This window comes from Trachypithecus francoisi, unplaced genomic scaffold, assembly GCF_009764315.1.
Source record: "Trachypithecus francoisi isolate TF-2019V2 unplaced genomic scaffold, Tfra_2.0 Lachesis_group4, whole genome shotgun sequence".
NCBI classification, from domain to species: domain Eukaryota; kingdom Metazoa; phylum Chordata; class Mammalia; order Primates; family Cercopithecidae; genus Trachypithecus; species Trachypithecus francoisi.
The window spans coordinates 6,600,148-6,623,684 of NW_022681469.1; the positions used below are offsets into that span (position 1 = coordinate 6,600,148).

At 39.3% G+C, this 23,537-nt stretch overlaps 1 protein-coding gene across 12 annotated transcripts in view; it reads right to left on the reverse strand.

Annotated features, from left to right (window-relative positions):
• ACTR3B (actin related protein 3B) overlaps nucleotides 1-23,537 on the reverse strand; it is a 106,164-nt gene that overhangs the window by 53,598 nt on the left and 29,029 nt on the right. For all 12 annotated transcript variants that reach the window (XR_004432734.1, XR_004432733.1, XR_004432732.1 and 9 more), the window contains 2 exons: nucleotides 8,102-8,226; nucleotides 7,038-7,148 (listed from right to left, as the gene is read on the reverse strand). Coding sequence is in view for 8 of the 12 variants with exons in the window: in XM_033192164.1 (XP_033048055.1) it covers nucleotides 7,038-7,148; nucleotides 8,102-8,226 (236 nt within the window). In the remaining 4 variants the exon portion in view is untranslated. The remainder of the gene's footprint in view (nucleotides 1-7,037; nucleotides 7,149-8,101; nucleotides 8,227-23,537) is intronic.

The following is a 23,537-nucleotide window of genomic DNA, read 5'->3' on the forward strand; positions in this document are numbered from 1 at the left end:
ACTCAATAAACAGCCATAATAGCCAATATTGTATCTCATTCCAGAAGAAATAACGTATTAACTAAAGAAATCTATAGTTGTTTCTCATCTTGAATAGGAACCCAAGCATAATTATAAGTGAAATAAACAAACATTTAAACTGAGTAGAGGGGAGAAGTATCAGCAGAGAAAGGGTAAGAAGGTATGAAGATTTCTGAGAGCAGCTGGGAAGGTTTCTTGCCTCCCAGCAAAGAGCTGCCTACTAAATCTGAAGCAAAAACAGACCTGTAAGAAGACATCACCAACAAGAATCAGATTAACCCTGGCTCCCTGCATTCTCTCTGGGTCTAAGTTCAGTGTGAAACGATGATCCAAATAAATCCCAGATGGATGAAGATTACATACAAACATCAAAGGAAAATGGGTTTTACCACATACAAATTTAAAGTTATGGATGTCCAAATGAAATAACCAAAAGAGAAAGGCAAAAAATTAACTGAGTAAAACTAACCTGCTGTAAATATAACAACAAAAGAAGCCTGCTATCCTAATTATATGAGAGCTTCAGGAGAATAAGCAGAATGTGGTATCTATGTACAATGAAATATTATTCAGCCTTAAAAAGAAAGGAAATCCTGGCGCATGCTTCAACATGGATGAAGCTTGAAGACGCTAGCTAAGTGAAATCAGCTGGTCATAAAAGGACAAATACTATATGATTCCATTTATATGAGGGCCCTACAGTCATCAAATGTATAGAGACAAAAAGCAAAATGGGCATTCCAGGGGCAGGTAAAGGAGTAAAGAGAATTTGTGTTCAATGGGGACAGAGTTTTAGTTTGGGAAGCTGAAAAGCCTTCTGGAGACAGACAGTGGCAATGGTTTGTGAATGTGCCTAATGCCACCAAGCTGTACATTCAAAAATGGTTCAAATGGTAAATTCTGTTATGTGTATTTTAGAATAAAAAAATGTTAAGTAAAAACAAAGTTCATAGAAATCACAGTAACAAGAAAAGCAATAAAAATGATACATAAAAGAGCACAGGGCATGAATGGACAGCTCACAAAAGAGGAAATACAACTAACATGTGGAAACATTTATAAGGTCAAAGTTATCAAAAATGCAAATTTAAAGCATCTGGTAAATTTTAATCCATTAAATAATCAAAAATATTAATGCTGACAAGAGTACAAAGAAAGTAAGCCTCTTGTACAGTGCTGATGGCAGTCCGAAATAGCACACTGTGCAGAGACTGATAAAATTATTAACACTGCTGAACTCCATAATCAAATACTGCTAGTTCTTTTTAAACAAAAAATACTCAAAATAGAGGAAAAACTGTATGCACAAAGATGACATTATTTCTTATAAAACCAAGAAAATGACTAAAAATAGTGGAACTGCTGAGCAGGAAATACCTACTAGATAGATAATCATACAGCTATTAAAATAAGGGTTATGAAAACTAAGAAAATGAGTACAATATTGAGTGTAAAATCATTTTTAAATGGGTAGAAAGATGAAATGAAAATATACTATCTGTCAACAGTGCCTATGTTAATGTGATAAGACTATAAAAAGTCCCATAGATATCTTGCAAATTTTCTCTATCATATTTACAATTCTACTGTAATGAAGGGGAAATAATCTCTACATCAAGTGTTAAACTCTGAGTTAGGGCCATGGGGCAAGATCACACAAACTCCTAATATAACTTCCTAATTTCCTAATGTACTTTATCCACAAACAGAGAGACTTACGGCAGCAAGATGGCAATGCCAAGAAGGAGACGCAGCACATCTTGCCACAGCTTCCTCCTGGCCAGCGGCTCCCTAACGTGGTGACACTCTCCAGCCAGGTAAAATCCAGTCAGAGTTGTGAAAGCAGCTGAATCTTTCCTTTGCTACTGTCTTCATGCCTGTGAGTGACACCACTACGGCAGGCATTGTGAGTGACACGTACCGACACTGCAAGTTTGTGACTGACAGACCGCTGATCTATGATGGGAAATGGAAATAGGCCCAGACAAAAACATTTCCCAGACGTCCTTGTGGACAGGGATGACTAAGTGAGTAAGTTCTGGCCAGTAAGACACAAATGCTGGAGTATGGTTGCCAAGAAAGCTCCTTACAAAGCTGAGTAGACTTGCCACCTGCCCTGAACACCCTCTTCCTTCGTGCAACACAGGGGCGACAGTTGCAGCTGCAGTAATCAACTTGTGATCATGAGGCATCCTTAGAATGAAAGCCATATATTCTAGACACTAGAGTAGAGAGATCCTCAGCAACACCACAGAGCTGCCGTATCAGCACTGGACTCTGCTACAAATTTATTTACGAAAAATAAAACCTTAACTTTTTTAAACTACTGCTTTTATACTTCTATTGCTTGCTGCCAAAAACAGTTCACCATCTTTGAAGAACTAAAATCTATGTACTTCCATTTAAGGGAACATTTACAATATAATGACGTTCTCCTGGTTCTTAAATCAAAATCGACATCATTCAGGCCATATCCTTATGGATTCTGAGGACCACAATCACAAACCCTCCATCTTCCTCAATCTCCCATTTCATCTCTATCCACCACTATTGATGTTGTAATTATTCCTTTAGGAGACAAAGGTAATTAAAATTTTCTCAAACTATTATTTATAACAAAATCTAAATAGGATATGTCCAGTTTTTCTGGGGTTTTTCCTCTCTTTAAGACTAGTCAAGTGCAACAGTGAGAAGAGAAAGAATAATCTGGTTTTTTTAAATATAGAAGCATATGACCAAAGCATCAATGAATGCAAGCTACATAAATATTTTTATTCCTAACAATGGTAAAATTATCACCTGGTATTGATTTAAAAATGAATAATGACTATCATAAAACCAACCCGTATTTCTGGATAAAGACAGAAAATGGAACACATGTATCTAATATTACTCCACCTCCACGCCTCTCTAAAACTACAGTAAAGAAACATTTTTAAAATTACAAATCCTCAAGGAAGAGTGAATAGGAGAGGAGGTGACAATATACTGGAAGCTGGAAAGTACGTGCAGGAGGCGGCTTAGCAAATCCAAGAAAGCTGACTTCTACACTGGCTAGGTCTACACTGGCTAGGTCTACACTGGCTAGGTCTACACTGGTTAGTGAAGTGCACAAGGCAGGTCTAACCATTCTCAAGAATTCAGAAAGGAAACTAGAGTAAGTCAGGACATAACGCAATTGTGATTCAGATGTAGGGTACTGCCATGGCTAGCATTTTTTAATTTCACCAGGTTCATGAAGAAAATGATTTCACAGAGCACTAACTTTACCTAAAGATCTCAAAATAATCATGTATTCATACATTCATCTCTAAAATACCAAGGATGGTATGTTTTATTTTTAGTAATCAGAGTTAATTTTCCATCAACAATCAACAGGTGAACGCTACTGACTCCTCCATCAACACCTGCAGCTTGGAGCTGGCTGTTCCTCGGCTGCTTTACCTGCGCAGCCCAGTTAGACCCTTAGACCTCAGCATGTACAAAATCAAACTCTCCTTCTTCCTCCTCCCTCCCTCAAGTGAGTTTCCTCTCATGTTTCCCATCTTAACCAATCACATTATCATCCATGCACTGCCCCATCTCAAAATCTGAGTCATCCTAGATTTCTCTTAACTGCTACCAATTCTCATCACTAAGACCCACCAAGTCTACCTCCTGTTTATCTCTGCTAACTATATATAGCTTACCCCAACCAACTGTACATGCTCCAAAAACACAGCAGCATATAAAAGCTAGTGAGGCCAGAACAATGAGGCCCAATATGAGAGCAGGTGAAATAACTACATGAGTAACACAATGTCTGCCCCGGGCTCCTTAATGAGTACTGGCTCTGGGAGTCCAACTGCTCTCAGGCGGTCTCAGCTTCAACATACTGGGACTGGGAGCCAAGTGCTGGACTGAGGGCAACCTAATGACACAATGTGTGCTTCCACACACCACACTGCACTCCTAAATGTAAGTCAACCACCCCAGCTAGTGCAGAAGAAAGTTCCTCCATGCTGAGGGAAAATCCATTTTCTCCCACTGACTCAGAGCTGTATAAATGGGCCCTTCCGGATGAATTTTCATGGGTGGTTTTGACTATACATATCCCCTTACATAATTTTAAGAACCTTGCAAATGACAGAACTCCCCTCCACCCACTCCTGCCATTCTCACCATACGCCCTCCTTACAGGCACCTGTTAACTCACATGGGGTCATCTTCTAGACTCTGTGTAATGGAGGTGCCTGCCCATAAAGTCTCCCTAAAACACAAAACTGGCCTCACGGCTCACTGTCTACACTGCACAAAGGCTGCCTGACCTCCTCTCTCCATACTCCCCTGCTCTAATTACCCTAACCCAGTCAGGTCCTCAGAGTCACCATGCCCTCTCACTGCTGGTCGTCTGCATGTGCTGCTCGTTTGCTCTTGCAGGATTTACATTCAAGAAGTTTGAAAACCCCTTCTGAAGTTCTAATCCAATTTCCACTCAGGAGCACTGCATCTCTTTGACAACTCTGAGTGAGTACTGAGCTTTGGGCAACGCAGTATTGGGGAAGAGCGGAGTTCCCAGGTGCCATCTGCTCAGTCCGCATAACCAGCATAAGATGAGTCTCTGCACCTCCCTGAAAACAGTCAGTGGCAAGGAGGTCATTCTCTCTGCATGTTCAGATGACTGGGCACGGCCGTCAGAAAGGGTAATTCTGTGAGCTCCTGTGGGGTCTATCCTTTGGGCCTCTTAGACTCTCTTAATGTCTTCAATTCATTTTGATGGCTTGGCCTTAAATCTTTCCACCTGGTTCACGTCCCTTTATTCCATCAACACACGGTTAAGGACATATACCTGAAGGAAATTTACCATTCTCATCACTTCCTCAACCACGACATGCAACAAAATGACTTGCAGAATTCAAAGCACAACACATGTAATACAGTATTTTCTTATCTTTTTAATAATAAACTTGATTGTTTTTGAACATTCATTGCAGGTACCCATTTTTAGCAAATAGCCTTTTCTATGTTCACACCAAACCTCTCCAATTCCATCCTGGCAAGTGGTTATATTTTACTATCTCCTATATGCCAGCTAAATCACAAAAAGAATCCCCTTTAATAAAAATTCTTGCGAGCCGTGTGGTGGTCCGTATTTGCTCCACATGCCTGAGATTAGATGTCCCTCTAAGTAAAGCAAGAACTCCTGGCACAGGAAGCTGAAGTAGACAGAAGGAAACAGCTGGGCTCCATGCCTGCTCCTAAAATCCTACCCAACAGGTAGTTGATGTGATATGCTAGAGAAGGAAAAATGCCAAATCTGACAGGTGGGAATCTGTGATTTGTTTTGGCTGTAAAGACAAAGCCACTCACACACAGTCAGTTTATTGGCTCCATTTGCTCCACATAAACCACTGTGGGCCGGGCATGGTGGCTCACGCCTGTAATCCCAACACTTTGTGAGGCTAAGGTGGGAGAATCACTTAAGCCTGGGAGTTTGAGGCCAGCCTGGACAACATAGCGAGACCTCGTCTCTACAAAAAATTTTTTAAAATTAGCCAGGCTTGTGGTTTCTACCTGTGGTCCCAGCTACTCAGCAGGTTGAAGCAGGAGGATCAACTGAGCCCAGGGTCCGAGGCTGCAATGACTGGATAGAATTGTGCCAGGGAACTCCAGCCTGGACAATAGAGCAAGATCCCATTTCTAGAAAAATAAAATACAAAGCAAAACAGCAAAATAAAATAAACTACTGTGGATGTACAGAGAAAACAGAGTGGCCTGTGAAACGAAGCAGCCATACTTGGCAATTTCAGTTGTGAAGACAGAGCCAGGGAGAAAAGATCAAAGACTGGCTTTAATATACATTAAATATATATATTTGTTATAGAGTCATTCCATATTTAATAGTTACTCCATTAACTATTAGCCTTATAGTTAAAATATTTCTTATACCAGATAATTCTTAAAAACACTTCATATTCTAATGTTAGAAAGAATTTTATAATTGGATCTGGGACCATTTGACAATGTACTTGCATGAAAAAAAATCCAAACCTAAATTATGTAGATTTAATATGCAGCTTATGTCACATGAAACTGCCCTCTATAAAGCAAGCATTCTGTACATGCAATTAATTTTAACTTGAAAAGAGCATCTCACAGAAGAAAACATGTAATGCTGAGTAGAACCACTAGAGAACTAGGAGATATTTCTTCGCATTTATCTGTGATGTTTCATTTCATTTGAATGAAATCAATTAAGTATCATAATTAGGGCCCATAACTCAGTTCAGTTATCTTTTACAGTAATATTTAAACCCTAGAAAAAAATAACATCTTGACCTGGTTTCCTCTGCTATAAGGGCAATAATTACAATCATCTTGCTATGTCTCAGGAAAACTAAAGTAGGCAGTTGGTTTATCCAAATCCATTCCTCCTTCTATTGTCTTTGCTTTTGGAGGCCTGTTTAGTTACTTACCCTCCTCCAGGGTCCAGAACATCAGACAGGTTCTCCTGGTCACCGCCCCAAGGAGAAAGTCTTCATGAATCTAAACCAGTCACAGTAAATCCATTCCTATTGCTCTAACCAGGTTAGGCATAGGCAGATGGGACAAATCTGCTGGAAAGGTTTCTGAGAAAGGGTCTCTAAATTCTTAAAAAGTGAAAGGAAAATCTTCTATCTCTGTATGGAAATGTCCAAAGAGGTGATCTGGGAATTTGGCAGCCACCCTGGGACCCAAAGGGAACAAACAGAAGAGCTCAAGCTGTGCCCTAGGCTGCATGTGCAACTCTATCACTGAGCTGCTAAAACAACACCCTAGAGCTGCTTCACTTGGGCTTCCTGTTTGGTGAGCTAACAAGCCCCTTTTCGTTCTGAACATTTTTATTGAGCTTTCCAGTATTTTCAAAAAAACAGCCTGATTCATGCACATATCTTTAGAAGAAATTTAAAACGCCCTAGAAAAGAATATCTTCAGTTTAAAATCTAAGCAATTTGGAATTTACAGGAATATATTTCCTCTTAGTTTCAGTTACTCACCATTAAAAAATAATGGTCCTCAGGTTCAGCTCGAAGATATTTAAAAACCACTTGCTCCATGAACCTTTCCATAAGATCCCAGTCTTCAATGATTCCATGTCGTATTGGCCACTGGAGGAAGAGAAACCAGAGTTGTTAAGCCTCAGTTCACGACAATAAGAGCAACAGTTTAACAGTGGCACAGAAGAAACTGTGTTATTACAGAATAAAGGTCTCCTTCTCATTGCAGTTTTTAATTCTTGTAAAGAAACAACAGCATTTGAAAAAAAAAAAGATTAAGTTACATTATTGTTCATATTCTCCTCCACTCATTTCTACAAACAAAGAATCACCTTAACAATGACAGGGAGACAGGCCAGGCACAGTGGCTCACGCCTCTAATCCAACATTTCGGGAGGCCAAGGCAGGAGGCTCACTCGAGCCCAGGAGTTCGGGACCAGCCTGGGCAACATAGCAAGACAGTCTCTACCAAAAATTTAAAAAATCAGCCAGGCATGGTGATGCGTGCCTGTAGTCCCATCTACTTGAGAAGTTGAGGAGAGAGGATTGCTTGAGCTCAGGAGGTCGAGGCTGCAGTGAGCCAAGATGGCATCAGAGCACTCCAGTCTGGGTGACAGAGTAAGACCTATCTCTAAAAAAACAACAACAACAAAAAACAATGAGGAACAGATAGAAAACTGCAGCTAATTATCATACAACTGGATCTGGAGCTTTAAAAAAAAAAAAAGTCTGCTTAAATAATGTGTTCTTTTAATTAACCAATCTGCAATTGTCCCTCAACTGACAGGTTAGTCAACCTGTCAACAATTTTCCAGAGGAGGGGATCTTGCTTTCATGTGTGACCTGGTGTTTCCTGAGTCTATTCTGCATTCCAGGGATCTGTTAATTCCCTTAATTCTCCAATCAAAAACACCCCCATTCAAAAACAACCACCACCACCACCTCTATTCAAACATAATAGAAACACATTCCACAACTCACAAATACAACTTCTAGATGACCATTTTGCATTACTCATCCTACTGCTCTACACTTAGAGAAGCAAACACCTGCCGGACACTTACCTTTGTAGCATACGTAGGTTTATCGATGGCTTCATCTCCTATGAAAAAGTCAAGGTCATCAACTCCCCTCAACACTCTCCTTTGGGCTTGGTCGACTACCTTTGCCGACTCTCTGATGGCAATACCTTAAAAAAACACACACACAGAGAGATTTCTATCACTATCCATATGTATTTAAATGATCAAAAGGGATAACATCCCTATATACACACAAGTAAATTTTCATTGTTAGGGTTCCATGTGGGGTGAAGGATGCTCACAAAAAAGACAATGTCAATGAGTACATAAAATAATACAGAAACAAGCTATTCTATTCTGGTATGATTTTCAGAATGGTACAAAGGAAATGAGCTGCTCTGCTTTTATACTGACAGAAGCTACCTTACTAAATTTCTGTTTTATCTGGAAAAATCCCTCAAGATAGTAAGTGAAATGCCTATACATCAGTAGGTTCTAAATTTAAAACACAATATAGAAGGGGACAAATTTGTGTACAATACAGAAAAGGAGAGTAAACAGAAAAATAACGTTTATAATAAAACTCGACATCACATAGCCTTAAAATGTACTTTTAGTATTGTTACAGGGAGAAAAAAGCTGCGACTTCCCATTAAAATGATAAATTAGAATGTTATTGGTTAATAACTGTAGCCAAAAAAAAGTACCATAATCAAATAACTATTACATAAAAATTCCAAATATTAATGGCTTTAGAATTCATTATTTTAATAAGATCTTAACCTTAAATATTTGGGAATATACTTAGTAGTAAATAATCATATCGAACTTCACTCTAGAATTTAACATCTAATGAAATGTGGAGGGCATCACAAAGATTCCATTTTCCATTGAAATTCCTAACTCCTGGTCACACTCTTGAGCTCTCCCATGAGCTACTTTCATTCATCAGGTCTTGACATCAACACCATCTCCTCCCTTGAAGGCTTCCTTGACAACCTGCAGTTCTGCACATGTGTTTGATGCTTCCACTGGCCCTTTTATGCCTGCATTAAGGCATTTTCCAGGATGAATTACAATTGTTTAAGATCAGTCTACCAAACTGTAGATTCCTTAACGTCAAATAACACCCACCTTTTACTGTTTCTCCAGTGGGAGGCTCAGATGTCAACAACGAAAAGTTTACATTTATTGAACACTCTGCTAAGTGTTTCCTTTTGCACACTACTTTATTTAATCCTCACAACAGCTTATGAGACAGGTACTATTACCTGCATTGTACAGAAACGGAAACTTAACAATCTATCAAGGTCACACAGCTTCTAACAGACACAGACAGGATTTGCACCTAAGCAGGCCGCTGACTATCAGAATAGGCGTTAGAGAAATATTTGTTAAATTAACATTTTACTCCACTAAAATATTTATTGTGGGTTTGAAAAATGGTCAAACTATACCTAAATAATTCTAACATAAACCTAATTCCATAAATACACTAATGGCATCTCACTATCCTTAATGTATTTCAGATGAAAGTACAACTCTCCTAGCTATACAAATATAAGTGCTAGATAAAATTTCTCCAAATTAAAACATCAAAATCTTTGTGACTTACTATCCAAGTGATGTACAGAATCAGTACAGTCCTTATCAAAATACCAATGGCATCCTTCACAGAAATAGAAAAAATCATCCTAAGTTCACATGGAACCACAAGAGACCCCAAATAGTCAAGGGAATCTTAAGCAAAAAGAAGAAAGCTGGAAGGATCACACTACCTGACTTCAGAGTACACTACAAAGCTACAGTAATCAAAACAGCATGGTACCGGTATAAAAACAGACATATAAACCAGTGGAAAAAACAGCCAGAAACGAATCCATGTATTTACACTCAACTGATTTTACACAATGGGTAAAGTGTAAGTGTTACTGGGGAAACTGGATATCCACATGCAGAAGAATGAAAATGAATGCTTACCTCTCAACCATATACAAAAATTAACTCAAAATGGATTAAAGACTTCAATGTAAGACCTGAAACTGTGGAACAGAAGAAAATGGGAAAATGCTTTATGATATTGGTCTGGGCAAGGATTTTTTTTGGACAAGACCTCAAGAGCACAGGTAATAAAAATAGATAACTGGGACTACATCAAACTAAAAATCTTCTGCACAGCAAAGAAAACAAACAACAAAGTGAAGAGACAATCTATAGAATAGGAGAAACTATTTGCAAACTATCTACCTGACAAAAGATTAATAATTGAAATATATAAAGAACTCAAACAGCAATAAAAAAAACAAATAACCCAAGTGAAAAATGAGCAAGAGACCTGAATGGACATTTCTCAAAAGAAGACATACAAATGGCCAACAAGTATATGAAAAAATGTTCAACATCACTAATCATCGGGGAAATGCAAATCAAACCCACAATATCAATCACCTCACCCCACTGAGAATGGCATTTATCAAAAAAGCAAAAGATAGTAAGTGCTGGTGATGATGTGACAAAAAGAGAACCTTTATACACTATAGGTGGGAATGCAAATCAGTCAAGCCATAATGGAAAACAGTATAGAGGCTCCTCAAACAATTAAAAATAGAACTACCATATGATCCAACAATCCCACTACTGGACATATATCCAAAGTAAATGAAATCAGTATGTTGAAGAGCTATCTACACTCCCATGTTTACCGTAGCACTATTCACAATAACCAAGATCTGGAATCAACCTAAGTGTCCATTAACAGATGAACAGATAAAGAAAAGTGGCTTTATAAACACTGGAATACTATTCAGCCATTTAAAGAAAAAGGAAATTCTGCCATCTGCCCATAACACGGATGAACCTGGAGGGTTATGTTAATTAAAATAAGCCAGGCACAGAAAGACAAATATCACATCGTCTCCTTTACACACAGGATCTTAAAAAGTTGACCTCATAGAGGCAGGCTGTAGAATGGTGGTTACTGGGGTCTGAGGCTGTTCGGCGATGGGAAGGACAGGGAGATGTTGGTCAAAAAATATGCAACTACAGTTAGATAGGAGAAATAAATTACAAGAGATCTAGCATACAAGGTGACAACAGTTAATGATGATATATTGCATTCTTTAAAAATGTAGAGTACATGTTACATGTTATCATCACAAAAATGACTATATGAGGTAATGCATTTGTTAATTCGCTAGATTTAACCATTTTACAATGTATATATACCTCAAAACATCATATTATATATGATAAAAACACACAATGTTATCTGTCAATTTAAAAAATTAAAATCAGAGCCAGCTGTGGTGGCTCATGGCTCATGCATGTAATCCCAGAGACTCAAGAGGCTAAGGCAGGAGGATCGCTTGAGCTCAGGAGTTTCAGAACAGCCTGGGCAACACAGCAAGACCCCATCTCTTAAAAAGCTAAAAAATTAGCCAGGCACAATGGCACACATGCCTGTAGTCCCAGCTACTCGGGAGGATCACTTGAGCCCAGGAGGTTGAGGCTGTGGTCAGCCATGATTGCCCCACTGCACTCCAGCCTGAGCTACAGAGAGAGATCCTATATCAAAAAAGTTTAAATTTTTAAAAACTGTTTTTAATCAAAAAATTGTTTTAAATCCTTGCGACTGAATTTCAGGAGAGAGTAAATAACGTTTCTAAGCTGGGCACAGTGGCTCACACCTGTAATCCCAGTACTTTGGGTGGCGGAGACAGGCAGATTGCTTAAGCCTGGGAGTTTAAGACCAGTCTGGGCAACATGGTGAAAACCTGTCTCTACAAAAACTAGCCGGGAATCCCAGCTACTTGGGAGCCTGAGACAAGGGGATTGGGAAATTGAGGCTGCAGTGAGTCATGATCACACCACCACACTCCAGCCTGGGTAACAGAGCAAGACCCTGTCACAAACAAAACAAACAAACTAACAAACAAAAAGTTTTTGATATGAACTAATTCCTTCAAACAGTCCAGCCAAGTTAATTTTTCTATAAAGCTACTTCATGAATGAGCACACAGACTTTGAAGGGATGAAAACCTAGGTTTGAGCACTTACTAGTTAGCTGACTTGAGAAAAGTTATTATTAACCCTCAGTGCTCTCTCCTCTAAAATGCATATACTACTACCTATCAGGGTGGTGAGAATTAAATGGAACAATGTTTACAAAGTGTTTAGCAGAGACTGTGCTATAGAATAGTACTCAATAGGCCGGGCGCGGTGGCTCAAGTCTGTAATCCCAGCACTTTGGGAGGCCGAGACGGGCGGATCACGAGGTCAGGAGATCGAGACCATCCTGGCTAACATGGTGAAACCCCGTCTCTACTAAAAAATACAAAAAACTAGCTGGGCGAGGTGGCGGGCGCCTGTAGTCCCAGCTACTCGGGAGGCTGAGGCAGGAGAATGGCGTAAACCCAGGAGGCAGAGCTTTCAGTGAGCTGAGATCCGGCCACTACACTCCAGCCCGGGCAACAGAGCGAGATTCTGTCTCAAAAAAAAAAAAAAAAAAGAGAATAGTACTCAATAAACAATATTATCTGTACTAAATTGGAGACCAAATTTGTGACTGGCTGAACACTGAACAGGTACCCAGATACAACCATTCCAGAGAAGAACTGAGAAAAATATTATGTTTATCCAGCAATTCCACTTCTAGAAATTCATTCTAAAGAAATAATCATTGAGTAAATAAAGGTATAATACAACAATACTCTTTGTAGAACTAATAATAGCAACAAATTGAAGGGGAAAAGTTAACTGACCTGAAATCAGAGATCAGGTAAATAAATTACATCAAATCCTTAGAAAGAGCTGCTAAGGCCGGGCGCAGGGGCTCACACCTGTAATCCCAGGACTTTAGGAGGCCAAGGCGGGTAGATCACCTGAGGTCAGGAGTTCAAGACCAGCCTGACCAACATGATGAAACCCCGTCCCTACTTACAAATACAAAAATTAGCCAGGCATGGTGGCGGGCACCTATAATCCCAGCTACTTGGGAGGCTGAAGCACGAGAATCACTTGAACATGGGAGGTGGAGGTTGCAGTGAGCCGAGATCACACCATTGCACTCCAGCCAGGGTGACAGAACAAGACACGGTCTCAAAAAAAAAAAAAAAAAAACAAGAGCTACTAAGTTGTCTTTTAGAATATTCACAGTATGACTCCACTTCAGTAAATACACAGAGTTGCACGTGTGTGTTTAATGTATATAAGACGCCCAGACAAAAGATTAATACTGGTTAACCATGGATGGTAGAGCTATTGGTGACTTTTGCTTCTTCTACTGGGTATATTGGCTTTTCAACTATTAAAAAGAAGCTAACAAAACAAAATAAAAGTAAAAGCTAATCTTTTGTTTATGAACTGAAGTATTTATTCTGTCACCTCTCAAAATCATTTACCCTTAACGCCTCATTTCCATATGAAAAGTTTTCAAGGTAAGTCAGGCTGTAGAATTTTCTCAGAGAGCTATTAAGCTAGCTACAAATTTATATTTTGTTCCAAGACAAATTAGTAAACATATACAATTATCTCTAAAAGTAGATTATCTGGAATCCCCAATTTACTACAAATGAATAACAACACAGCTGTAAGAGTGAATTTGAGGCCGGGAACGTGGCTCACGCCTGTAATCCCAACACTTTGGGAGGCCAAGGTGGGTGGATCACTTGAGGTCAAGAATTCGAGACCACCCTGGCCAACACAGTGAAACCGTGGCTGAGGTTGCAATGAGCCGAGATTGCACCACTGCACTCCAGCCTGGAAACAGAGCAAGACTCCATCTAAAAAATAGTAATCAAAAATAATAAACATAAAAATAAAACACATACACACACACACAAAGTATACTTCTTTTAACTACTACACAGGAAGCAACTGTATCCACACAAGAAAATAAAAGTATATAGAGCTTATATTCCAATATATGCTTATATTCCAATATATACTTATATTCCAATTAAAAAAATTATAAAAATTAGCTGGGCGTGGTGGCATATGCCTGTAATCCCAGCTAGTCGGGAGGCTAAGGCAGGAGAATTGCTTGAACTCAGGCGGCAGAGGTTGCAGTGAGCTGAGATCATGCCATTGTACTCCAGCCTGGGTGACAGAGTGAGACTCCGTCTCAAACAAACAAACAAAAAAGAGTGAAACTGAAGACTTTTTATCAGAAAGGCATCTTGCAGTAACAGGATAAAAAGGTGAAAAGAGAAAGACACAGGGCAGAAATCACTTTCCCCACCTCCTTTTCTCATTCCAACTCACTGCCACTTTTAAAGTCTCAAAGATACCAAGTTATAAACAGTGGCACAAAACTAAAGGACAGAACTTAAGCAGAACTGAAGAAAGCAAGAGTGAAGTGGAAACTGAGGCTGAGAATGAGAAGCAAAGAGGACATCGGAGACCTTGGGCTGAACATGGGCTAGAAAAGTCTGGTGGGCCACGACGACTGCGGTGATCTGCAGAAACAGGTAACGCCCATCTCTGACCACACCATTCAATGGCACACTGGCGCCACACAGAACCATCTGATGCACAAGTTTGGTATTCCAAAGGGCCACTGGCCAAAGTGCCAATACAAGTGACAGATCCTATCCTCTGGGCAAGATGAAACTTAATTGTGTGTGAATTCAGAATTAAACTGTCAAGTCAATATAAAAGATTGTAAAGAGATAGTCGTGTGCCATGGCTCACGCCTGTAATCCCAACACTTTGGGAGGCCGAGGCAGGTGGATCACAAAGTCAAGGGATTGAGACCATCCTGGCCAACATGGTGAAACCTCAACTCTACCAAAAATACAAAAATTAGCTGCGCATGGTGGTGCGCACCTGTAGTCCCAGCTACTCAGGAGGCTGAGACAGGAGAATTGCTTGAACCCAGGAAGCTGAGGCTGCAGTGAGCCGAGATCACACCACTGCACTCCAGCCTGGAAACAGAGCAAGACTCCGTCTAAAAACTAATAATAATCAAAAATAATAAAAATAAATTAAAACACATACACACACACAAATTATACTTCTTTTAACTACTATACAGGAAGCAACTGTATCCATGCAAGAGAATAAAAGTATATAGAGCTTATATTCCAATATATGCTTATATTCCAAATATTTTGTCTATACCTATGGAAACCAAGATGTGGCCCAAACAGTTCTTATGAACACAATGAAGAAATCTGTCTAAATAATCTATGTCACCCAAGCTATCTCTGGTATACCACAACATACCACAGTCCATCCCAACCCAGCAGTAACTCAGAACTCCTCCCCAAGTGACTGTCAACAAAGGCCAAAAGAAGAACCTCAACTTTGACTCCCAAACTGGCAATAATGAAGTGGTATCCCCATTCCCCTGCTGGAGTAGTGTCAGAAAAGACTTGCTAAAACACAAAATTGAAATAAGAACCTCATAACATAATAATACCCAAAGTACCTAGGTTTCCATTTTAAAACTCTTACCATGGCAAAATCCAGTAACATCTCAACTGAAAAGAGAAAAGACAATGAATAGACAACGCCAATGAGATAACACAGACATACTTATCAAACAAGGATTTTAGGAGCCATCGCAAAATGCCTCAATGAGCAATCTCAAATACTCTTGACTCTTGAAACAAATGGAAAATAAAAGGAAGTCTCAGCAAGCAAATACAAAGCCACAGCAAAGAAACAAGATATAAAGACAAAACCATATGGAAATTACAGAATTAAAAATCACAATAACCGAAATAAAAATCTTGAGAGATGGCCTCAACAGAAGAAAAGGACAGAGGAAAGAAACACTGAACTTGAAGACAGAATAACAGAAATTACCCAGTCCAAACAAAAGAGAGAAAATAGACTGGAAGAAAAAAAAAAAAAGAGCCCAGAGCCTCAGGGACATCTGGGATATATAATAAAAGATTTAGCATTCATGGATTACAATTCCCAGAAGGAAAAGAGAAAGAAGGCAGGACCAGAAGGCATGCAAAGAAATAATGGCTAAAACTGCCAAATTTGGCAAGAAAAAAAAAAGGGAAGAAGAAAAAGAAATAAACTAATAGATTCAGTACTTAACAAACCCCAAATAAGATAACCCAAAACAAAACAAAACAAAATCCATTCCAAAACACATTATACTCAAACTTCTAAAAAACTAAAGACCAAAAAAAGAAAAAATTCAGCTTCCAAGGACATTTCTCATCAGAAATCATGACACACACACAAAAAAAGGTGCCACAACATTTTTGTGCTGAAAGAACTGTCCATCCAGAAATCTGTGTTCAGCAAAAATATCCCCTAAGAATAAAGAGCAAATCAAGACTTTCCATTGAAATAAAACTGACACAATTTGTCAACAGCATTCCTACTTCAAAAGAATGGCTTGGGATGTTCAGGCAGTCCATGATTTTTTGGGTTTTTTTTGTTTTGTTGTTGTTGTTGTTGTTGTTTTTGAGATGGAGTCTCGCTCTGTCACACAGGTTGGAGTGCAGTGGCGAGATCTCGGCTCACTGCAACCTCCACCTCCCGGGTTCAAGTGATTCTCCTGCCTCAGCCTCCCAAGTAGCTGGGACTACAGGTGCACACCATCACGCCCAGCTAATTTTTGTATTTTTAGTAGAGACAGGAGTTCACCATGTTGGCCAGGATGGTCTCAATCTCTTAATCTTGTGACCCGCCCACCTCTGCCTCTCAAAGTGCTGGGATTACAGGCGTAAGCCACCATGCCCAGCCTATGTTTTTTTAATTATGAAAAAATAAATAAATATTAAAAAGAATGGCTAAAGGAAGTTCTCTAAAGAGAAAAGAAATGATAAAAGAAGGAATTTGGGTACATCAAGAAAAAAGAAACAACAATGGACAGAGCAAAAATGTGGAGAATTATTTTCCTTTTCCTCTTGAGTTTTCTAAATTATGTCTGGCAGTTGAAGCAAAAATTATAACTGATGTGAATCTCATGAGATTCAATGTATATCGAGGAAAGATTTAAGACAATTACGTTAGAAATGGGGGGGAGGCACGGTGGTTCACGCCTGTAATCCCAGCACTTTGGGAGGCTGAGGCAAGGGGATCACCTGAGGTCAGGAGTTTGAGACCAACCTGGCCAACACAGTGAAACCCTATCTCTACTAAAAATACAAAAATCAGCTGGGTGTGGTGGCAGGCACCTGTAATCCCAGCTACTTGGGAGGCCTGAGGCAGGAGAATCACTTGAACCCGGGAGGCGGAGGTTGCAGTGAGCCAAGATCGCGCCACTGCACTCCAGCCTGGGGGACAGAGTGGGACTCCATCAAGAGAAGAGAAGAGAGAGGGGAGGGGAGGGGAAGAGAAGAGGAGAAAAGAAAAGAGAAAAGAAAAGAAAAGAAATAGGGGTAAAGGGACCTACAGGGAGGTAGGGTTTCTACATTTCATTCCAACTGGTAAAATGTTGATACCAGTAGACCAAGGGGGAAAATATATATATTTCTTTAATTATAATAACTAGAACAACCACTTAAAAAACTATACAACGAGATGTATGCAAAAACACAATAGACAGGCCAGGCACAATGGCTCACACCTGTAATCCCAGGATTTTGGGAGGCCAAGGCAAGCAGATCACTTAAGTTCAGGAGTTCGAGACCAGCCTGGCCAACATGGCAAACCTCTGTCTCTACTAAAAATATATATATATATATAAATTAGCTGGGAGTGGTGGCACATGCCTGTAATCCCAGCTACTTGGGAGGCTGGGGCACGAGAATAGCTTGAACCCAGAAGCCAGAGGTTGCAGGGAACTGAGATCGTGCCACTGGGCGACAGAGCAAGACTCTGTTTCCAAAAAAAAAAAACTATAGATAAATCGAAATGCAATTCTAAAAAAAATGTACAAATAACCCATAGAAGTTAGGCAAAACAAAACAGAAAAACAAAAAACAAAAGGAATAAACAGAAAAGCATTAATCAATAATTACAATAAATATAAATGGTCTAAATATACCAATTAAAAATAGATACTGGCAGAGTGCACTAAAAAATAAGACTGAACTCTGCTGTCTACAAGAAACTCTTCAAATGTAATGATATAAGTTAAGTTGAAAGATGAAAAAAGACATTCCATACAAACATTAATCAAAAGAAAGCACAAGCAGCTATACTGCTATAAGAAAAAGTAGTCTTTCAAGCAAAGAAAATTACCACTTATAGACAGGGACATTATATATGATAAAGAGTCAATCCATCAAGAAGACATAGATATCCTAAATGGGTGTGCACCAAAAAACAGAGCTGCAAAATACGTGAAGCAAAAACTGATGGGGAAAAAAATATACAAATCCACAATTATAATTGTAAACTTCAATGTCTCTTTCTCAACACTTAATAGAACAAGTACACAGAAAATAAGCAAGAATATCAAATAATTCAATAATGCCATCAACCTACAGGCTCTGACTGACATTTTTATAGAACACTCTGACAAACAAGAAGAGAAATCACATTGCTTTCAAGTGCCCAAGCAGCTTATACCAAAAGAAACCTTATGCTGGACCATAAAACAAACCTCAACAAATATAAAAGAATTTAAGTCATACAGAGTGTATTTTCTGACTACAATAAAATTAACCCAGAAATCAGTAACAAATAATAATGAGAAAATCTCCTACATATTTGGAAATTTAAAAACACAGTTGTAAGAATCCATAGTCAAAGAGGAAGTTTTAGAGAATCTAAAAAATACATGAACAGGATGAAATGAAAACATATCAAAATTCGGAGGAATGTCACAGCTAACGCAATGCTAATACAGAAAATTTTAGCACTAAATGCTTATATGAGAAGAGTCTCAAACTAATAATCTATGACTCCACCCCACCTTAAGAATCTAGAAAAAGAAAAGCAAAATAAACCCAAGACGAGCAAAAGGAATGAAATGATGAAGATAACAATAGAAATCACTGATATTTCAAACAGGAAATCTGAGAAAATCAATGAATCAAAAAAGCTAGTTCATCAAAAATAAAAACTTTGTGAAAAACTCTGTGAAGGTAAAAAACCAAGCAACTGACTGGAAGAAATTATTATAAACCACACATTTGACCAATGGACTTATATCTGGTATATATAAACAACTCATAGTGAGATATCATCTCTACAAAACTTTAAAAATTTAAAAATTAGCCAGGTGTGGTGGTGCACACCTGTAGTCCCAGTTACTCAGGAGGCTGAGGCAGGAGGATCACCTGAGCCCAGGAGTTCAAGGCTGCAATGAGGTGCAATTGCGCCACTGCACTCCAGCATGGACAACAGACAGACACCTTGTTTCTAAAAAATATAAATTTTAAAATAAAAGTAAAAATAAAGAACTCTCAAAACACAATAGTAAAAATATAAATAGTCAAATTTAAAAATGAACAAAATACATGAAAAGGCATTTCAAGGAAGATGACATTCAGGTGGCACATAAACACACGAAAAGATGTTTGACATCACTAGCCATTAGGGAACTGAAAATGATGAGAAATCATAACACACTTACTGATCAGCTAAATAAAAAACAGTGGGCACGGTGGCTCACACCTGTAATCCCAGTGCTTTGGAAGGCCAAGGCAGGTGGATCACTTGAGGTCAGAAGTTCGAGACCAGCCTGGCCAACATGGTGAAACTTCATCTCTACTAAAAATACAAAAATTAGCCGGGCGCAGTGGCGGGCACCTGTAATCCCAGCTACTCAGGAGGCTGAGGCAGGAGAATTGATTGAACCCAGGAGGCAGAAGTCGCAGTGAGCCAAGATCGCACCACTACACTCCAGCCTGGGCAACAGAGCGAGATTCTGTCTCAAAAAAAAAAAAAACAGGCACACACTGTATGAGTAGTAGCATTACAGCTGAGTAGTATTTAGTGTATGATATACCACCGTCAGTTTAAATATTAATCTATTGAGGAACATATATTATGGAGATGATAAAATTATAGAGATGGAAACAGAGCAGTGGTTAGGAATAGTGGAGGGAGAGAAGTAAGTGTAATTATATAGGAGTAGCACCAGAGAGATCTTGGTAGTGAGAAAATAATTCTGTAACTTGATTACAGTGGTAGTTCAAGGAATCTACAGATAGAATTACAATGACATAGAACTATACACACACACTGTACCAACATCCATTTCCTGGGGCTGGTCTTTTTTTGTTTTTTAGAGACAGGGTCTCACTTCTGGTTATAATATTGCACTACAATTTGTAAGATGCAACCTTTGGGGAAAAATAGGAAAAGTGTACACAGAATCTCTCTAAACTATCTTTGCAACTTCCTATTAGGTTGTAATTATTTCAAAATAAAATATTTTAAAGACAGAGCTTATAAATGACTTAAACTAGAAAATAAAACACTTCAGCTGTAATGATGAATCAAAACTAACAAGATTAAACTTAATAATAAAGAACAGTGGGCCGGCGCAGTGGCTCATGCCTGTAATCACTTTGAGAGACTGAGGCAGGCGGACAGCTTGAGGCCGGGAGTTCAAGACCAGACTGGGCAACACTGTTAAACCCTGTCTCTATTAAAACTACAAAAATCAGCCAGGCATGGTGGCACACGTCTATAATCCCAGCTACTTGGGAGGCTGAGGCAGAATTGCTTGAACCCAGGAGATGAAGGTTGCAGTGAGCTGAGATCGTGCCACTGTACTCCTGTCGCCTGAGCGACAGAGCAAGACTCTGTCTCAAGCAAACAAACAAACAGAACAGTTCTTTTTTTTAACAAGCTCTGCAGTTAAAAAAAAAAAAAAACTGTTTGGGTATAGGATTACAGGATATGGATAACCAAGAAAAGACGTGACTACTTTCCTAAATGCCAAAAAAGTCATCTGAGGGCAATCTAAGGAAGGTCATCAAGAAGAGTGTATCTAAGGACTTAAGACACAGATACTTCAGAACATTTGCTACAACAGTTGAGAGACACGACAATAAGTCATTTTTTTAATCCAGCATATTTCTCAAAAGACTGTTACATATTTTTACTAAAGCTTGAAGGAACAAACAATCCCTATCTTATTCAAACGGTTCCAGAGAATAAAAAAAGAAAGCTAACAAACTCATTTATGAAGCCCATATAATCCTGATACACGACCAGACAAAAATAAGAAATCAAAATTACAGTCCAATCTCACTTTTGAATACTGACGCAAAGTTCTCAAATATTTGCAATTACAGTTCAGCATGTACTTCATATTTCATAACCTAGTAGGATTTATCCCGAAAATGAAACAATTGTTCAAGCTGGACACGGTGGCTCACTCCTATAATCCCAGTGCTCTGGGAGGCTGAGGCAGGAGGATCACTTGAGGCCAGGAGTTTGAGACCAGCCTGGGCAACAAAGAGAGACCCCATCTCTACAAAAAGAAAAAAAAAGAAAAGAAATAATTGTTCGATATTTGAAAATGTATTAAAGTAATTCCTCCTATTAAGAGTAGGTCGGGTGGCTCACACCTATAATTTCAGCACTTTGAGAGACCAAGGTGAGAGGATAGCGTGAGCCCAGGAAGTTCGAGACCAGCACAGGCAATATAATGAGACTCCATCTCTATGAAAAATTTAAAAATTAGCCAGATATGATGGCTCCCACATGTGGTCCCCAGCTACTTGGAAGGCTGAGGCGGGAGGATCTCTTGAACCTGGAAAGTCAAGGCTGCAGTGAGTCATGATCATGTCACTACACTCCAGTCTTAAAGTATAGTGGCTCAAAAAAAAAACCACAAATGTCCAAAACCATATGATCATCTCAAAAACAGAAAAGCCTTGACTACATGTCAATACTCACTGTCAGTCATGATATTTTTAATTCTTAAAAAAAAAAACCCTCAGGTTAAACTAGGAGTAGAAGAGCACTGTTTTAATCTGAAAAAGCATTTCTGCAAAAACCTACAGTAATCACTAGTAGAGTACTATAATAAAATCTCATTCTCGTTAAAGTCGGAAAGTCAAAAAAGCACCTGCTGTCTCCAGTCCTGATCATTATTTTAATAGAAGTTTTAGTCAACACAGCAAGATCAAGAAAAGAAACACAAAGTGTTAGAATTGGAAGAGACAAAATAACCACTATTTGAAGGCAATACAATAGTCTTCATAGAAAACTTTAAAGAATCTGCAGATTATTAAAACAAATAAGAGAGGTCAATAAAGGTTGTTGGATTTAAAAAAAAAACTTACAAACCTCAGTAGCATTCCCATACACTGGCAATAATTAGAAAATATAATTTTTAAAGTATTTTGATGACACCAACAAAAATATAAAGGTACCTAAAAATAAAGCTAGCAAAAACTATGTAAAGAGTTGTTTTGGGGTTTTGTTTGTTTTTGAGACAAGGTCTCACTATGTCACCAAGGCAAGAGCGCAGCAGGGCAGTCACAACTCACTGCAGCCTCAATCTCCTGGGCTCAAGCAATACCCCCACCTCAGCCTCCCAAGTAGCTGGGACCACAGGTGAGTGTCACTACACGTAGCCAATTTATTTTCATTTCCGGTAGAGACAAGGTCTCACTATGTGGCCAAGGCTGGCAACTCCTGGGCTCAAACAATCCTCCCACCTCGGCCTACCAAAGTGCTGCAATTACAGGCGTGAGCCACTGTGTCCAGCCCTCTGTGTAAGACTGTAAGGGCTTTTTTGTTGTTGTTGTTGCTGTTGTTGTTTTGAAACAGCATCTGGCTCTGTTGCCCAGGCTGGAGTGCAGTGGCACAATTGCAGCTCACTGCAACCTCCACCTCCCAGGCTCAAGCGACTCTCATGCCTCAGCCTTCCAAGTAGCTGCGATTACAGGTGTGTGCCACCACGCCCAGCTAATTTTTGTATTTTTTAGTAGAGACAAGGTTTCACCATGTTGGCTGCGCTGGTCTCTAACTCCTGGCCTCAAGTGATCCACCCACCTTAGCCCTCCCAAAGTGCTGGGATTACAGGTGTGAACCACTGCGCCCATCCTGTAAGAGCTTTTTAAAGAATACTTTAAGGCCGGGCACAGTGGCTCACACCTGTAATTCCAGCACATTGGGAAGCTGAGATGGGCGGATCACAAGGTCAGGAGTTCAAGACCAGCCTGGCCAACATAGTGAAACCCCATCTCTACTAAAAAAAATTAGCCAGGCATGGTGGTGTGCACCTGTAGTCCCAGTTACTCGGGAGGCTGAGGCAGGAGAATCATTTGAACCTGGGAGGTGGATGTTGCAGTGAGCCGAGATTGTGCCACTGCTCTCCAGCCTGGGCAACAGAGCAAGACTCCGTCCTAAAAAAAAACTTTAGAACATTAGAACATTACTGAAAAACACAAGAGACATAAATAAACAATGAAACACATATACCATCTTCAAGGGTAGGAATACTATATTCCGATCCAAGAAAGTCAAATTTGATGTCAAATTTTTCCCCAATTAATCTATAAATAATAAGCCAGGCGCAGTGGCTCACGACTGTAATCCCAGCACTTTGGGAGGCCAAGGCCAGTGGATCACCTGAGCTTGGGAGATCAAGACCAGC